The 4,192-nt window shown below is 40.2% G+C and overlaps 1 protein-coding gene across 1 annotated transcript; it reads right to left on the bottom strand.

Moving 5' to 3' along the window:
• Positions 1–3,248: 3,248 nt before the first annotated feature.
• Positions 3,249–3,947, bottom strand: LOC6651468 (basic-leucine zipper transcription factor A). Its single transcript, XM_002073076.3, has one exon. It carries the CDS (start codon positions 3,945–3,947, stop codon positions 3,249–3,251), a length of 699 nt encoding a protein of 232 aa, XP_002073112.3.
• Positions 3,948–4,192: the final 245 nt, after the last annotated feature.

The following is a 4,192-nucleotide window of genomic DNA, read 5'->3' as shown; positions in this document are numbered from 1 at the left end:
TTCGGCTTTTTTGGCCTCCTACACTCTCTACAACTCTCTTCTCTTTCCATAACCACAAGAACTCGGCTCTATCCCCTTTCGTCGTTTTTGCCACACCCATTTGCATTAGAGCCATAGGGAAACCGCCTCATTTCTCGTATTATTACGTGTATTATTGGGCGCGATTTGGAAATTGCGGTTCAATTGAGTTACATGCTAAAGTTGAATAGGACAGAGAGGGCTTTGGAGGGAATTTGTCGATTGCCGGCAGTCAAGTGGTTGCAAACCAAATTAGGCCAACATCATAATAAGGCAGACATTTATGATTGACTTGTCGTTCAAATTGTGTCGATAATGCGTGGACATTTCCACATAACGTGCCACACAAAATTGATGCATATTTCATCAGCTTCTTCTAAAACATATGGATATACATACATTTGTAGGTATACATCTATACGCTTAAATGCAAAAGGAAAATAATGCTATAAGGAATGGTAAATAAGTCAGATCGTAACTGAAACTGAAACACAGACTCGGACTCGCTGTGACTGGCATGTGGCTAATCAGAGCCAGACTGTGGCGCTGAACAAAATCGAAATCACCTTTCAAAATCAATTTGTGCAGACAAAACAAAAGGGATAATGATACAGCAGACCTTCAAGGACCGACAGGACAAAGCCTATCTTTCACACACTTGTACATACACTGGGTATTTCATTGTCTGCTTGTCTCAAACAGTCGTCTTCGATTCTTAGATATGTATTCAATAGATTTGCGGCTTGTGTTTTTGTGTTACGCTGCCAGTTCTTACGTTTCAGGTGGCTTAATTGCTTGTGAGATGACAAAAGAGTCAATAGACATACACAACCCGCCCATACGCTCGTAGTTGCTCGTTTAACTTGGTCTTGCTTCTCCTCCTTGGCAAATCATTCACTCCCACATACACACATACAACCGCAGACAGGCTAAAAGCAGGCAACACTAACTATTTTTCATTATTTTCATGGCAAGTTTCATTTGGTTTATGGTAGCCACTTCAGGTTTTATGTCAATCTTTCATTACATTTTGCAACCAAACCCACCATGAATGATACAGAAGACCAGTCGCGGCTAACGCCAAGCCTAATTCGGATTTCCTTTTTATTTTTTGCACTCCCTCGCAGGCTTCGTTTCTTTCATTTCGTTTGCTTTATTTTTTCTGCGAATTTCGTTTTTTTTTCTTTTTTCCTTTTTGTTTCTCTTGTTGTTCGCTTTTTGCTTTCACTTTGTCACCCAGCCAAGCTTTCGATTTCGCACTTTTTGTGCTGTAGCTGCGGCAGCTTTTGGCACATTAACGACATAAGCAGTGAAAACACACATGACACGCAAAGGATGGGAAAAGTGGGACTTTTGTTAACTTTAATGTGACCTCGGCTTTAAAAGGACCGGTTTTTGGATTCTCTTGCTTTCTGCATTTACCTATGAATTAAGAAAAATTATATTCTACTCACAGGACATACACATGTTACATGTGACATGAGCGGCATAGCAATTAAATATAATCGATATGCAGCCCCTCAATCCCAGACAATTAAATTGCAAAGCGTTTCGAGGGTCCCAAAACGATAACAATTATTCACAAAGGATTAAAGCTGTCGGCAGTTGGCAATTTTTGTAGATACTTTTTCTGTTGTTTTTGCCGCAAATTACAATTCCCCACGGTCAATTGCCAGGACTGTCCGTTGCGTCGTTGGTCGGGGTGTTGGAGCTTTTTCAAACCGCAATGGCAACGGTTTATTTAATTAAATTGCAAAAGCAAACAGTATTTACTCCCACTGCCTCTTGTCTCCTTCTTCTTCTGTCCCTGACTCCGTCTCTCATATATGGACTGGAGTAAATTATTGTATGGAAGGCTGACCAATGGCTACTTTCCACTGCTCCACTGGCATTCATTTCTATATTAATTGAATAAGAATTACACTTTAATCCAATATAGACAATATAGACATTTCGTTGCAGTCGCAATTGAGTTTATGCCAAATGGTCGCCATTTTGTTTGCCACTTCATTTTATATGCTATTACGTTTTATTTTTATTTCATCTGTTTCACTTGCTATTTCGCTGTTTCGTTTGTCTCACTTTCTCTCATTTTCTCATTTTTATATCCCCTATTTACTTTTATTTGATACCAAGCAAAGCAAACGCACATGTTGGTAAAACGATATTCAGTCAGGATATCTCCAAGGAGTGAGCAATTGAAATTGAAGTCGAACCTTGCCATTTACACCTTTAAGCATGCCCAGCTATAAATAGATAAGAGTGTGTGGGTGTGGGTGTGTGTAGGTTTGCAAACATCTGTGTTATGGTATACTCTAATTAAACTCAAGCCAACAACGACTAAAACATATTTCATAATTTATCAATCTAAACATGATAAAACGTAAGAGAGCGAAATATTGAAAGAGAGAGAGACAGAGTAAGTAGCCTCAGGGCCATTAACATGAGAAACTGTAAATTGTTTTCAATACTCGAAATTATTATTATATTATTAAATTATTCATGAGTGTGGGCAAAGTCAGTCGCCTACACGTTTGCCTGGCGGGCCCATAAAACATGAAATATGACAGAAACATGCAAGATAGAAATCAGCGTCGCTGCTACCGTCGTCCTCGTCGTCCTCGTCGTTCTCGTCCTCGTTGTCGTCAGTACATTGGACAGGAGAGAATAAAGGACCCTCTAGCCGTGGGCCATGGCACTGCCATTGAAATAAACATATGCGGGTAACACAACTTAAAACTCTTTCACAGCCAAAAAGTAAAAAAAAGAAACGAAAACGAAAATGGGATACCAAAACATTTTGTGATTGTGGCTTTAAGGATATTACTTGTCAACTTACAAGTTGAAATTCGAGTAAGTTCATTTTCTTGATAGCAACCATCCCACAGAGGAATCCCAACTCAAATATATTATTACTTGTATTGATTTGTTAGCTGGAAAATTTCTTACCAGCTGTTTCTGTAAAAGTTAATAATTTAGATTGGTTAACGTTTCTTTCTCTAAGGGGTTACTTATAGCCTCCCTGCCATGAAAATTTACCTGGCCTAGGAAAGTCAAAACTTACACGAATTGTGCTTCCCTAATTAATTCCATAGATTTCCTTTAGAATTGTTCATCATCTTCAAAGCAAACGACATTTGCAATCAATATTGTTTCATTATTTTAATGTTAAACGATAACTAAGTTAAAGACTAAAACCTAACAACTATGGCAACTTACACAGAAGCAACTTATCTACTGCGTAGCGACGCCGCCGGTAAATACTTTGAGTTTGGAACACCACCAGCAACCTGAGCTTGAGCTGATGACTCTTTGCTCTGAACGGATGTGGGCGCCGAGCTAAAGTCAAGCACAGGAGCCACTCCCTCATCCGAGCTACGTGAACTGCCGCCCAAGGCATCAAATTGCTGCTGGATAAGCTGCTGGGCACGCACAGCATCCTCAGGCGTACGATATTTAACGAAATGCACCTCAGGCTTGTGAGACTGATTCTGGTTCTCAGTTTGCAAACGTTGAGCCAGTTGGGCAACATCCGCTTGCTTGGTTAAAACATAAATGGCCGTACGCTGTTCGCTGGCCTGTTTGGCCAACTGAAGGGCAGCATTTGTTAGACCCTGATGCTCAGGTGATTTGATGAAAAGTACACGTAAATTACGTTTCAACATTGTGGCAATTTGGTCGGTGGCATCACGATCAGCAAAGTCTTCCTCGGGTGCTGAATACGTATAAAACTCCTTGCTAAACTCATCGTCAGATGGGGCCAATGGTTGCAGTTGGTTTTGTTGCAGTTGTTGTTGTTGCTGCTGTTGCTGTTGGCTACCCACTGCACTGAACCCAGTTGCCTCATCATCAATAAGTCCGGCAAAACGACGATCTCCAGCAGCTGCCTGATAATTGTAACCCAATTTAGCGGCCGTTGCCACAGTCATCACGCTCATCAATATCTAAAAGTTATCCAATTAGTTATATTTCTTCGATTGGAACGATTTGTCAATTGCTTACCACAAAACCACGCATCTTCCTATATAGTATATACGGTTTATGTTCCGTTGAAGATCTGTAACGTGCAACCCAAACTAACAAACTGACAGCGAGTGTTAAAATTTTGCCGAGTTTTATACACACGTATAGCTTATCCCAGACAGAAGAAGAGACAAAAAGAAAACAAAATACC

This window comes from Drosophila willistoni, chromosome 3R (assembly GCF_018902025.1).
Source record: "Drosophila willistoni isolate 14030-0811.24 chromosome 3R, UCI_dwil_1.1, whole genome shotgun sequence".
NCBI classification, from domain to species: domain Eukaryota; kingdom Metazoa; phylum Arthropoda; class Insecta; order Diptera; family Drosophilidae; genus Drosophila; species Drosophila willistoni.
Note: the sequence above shows the minus strand (reverse complement) of the source record. Positions and strands in the feature narration are given on the sequence as shown.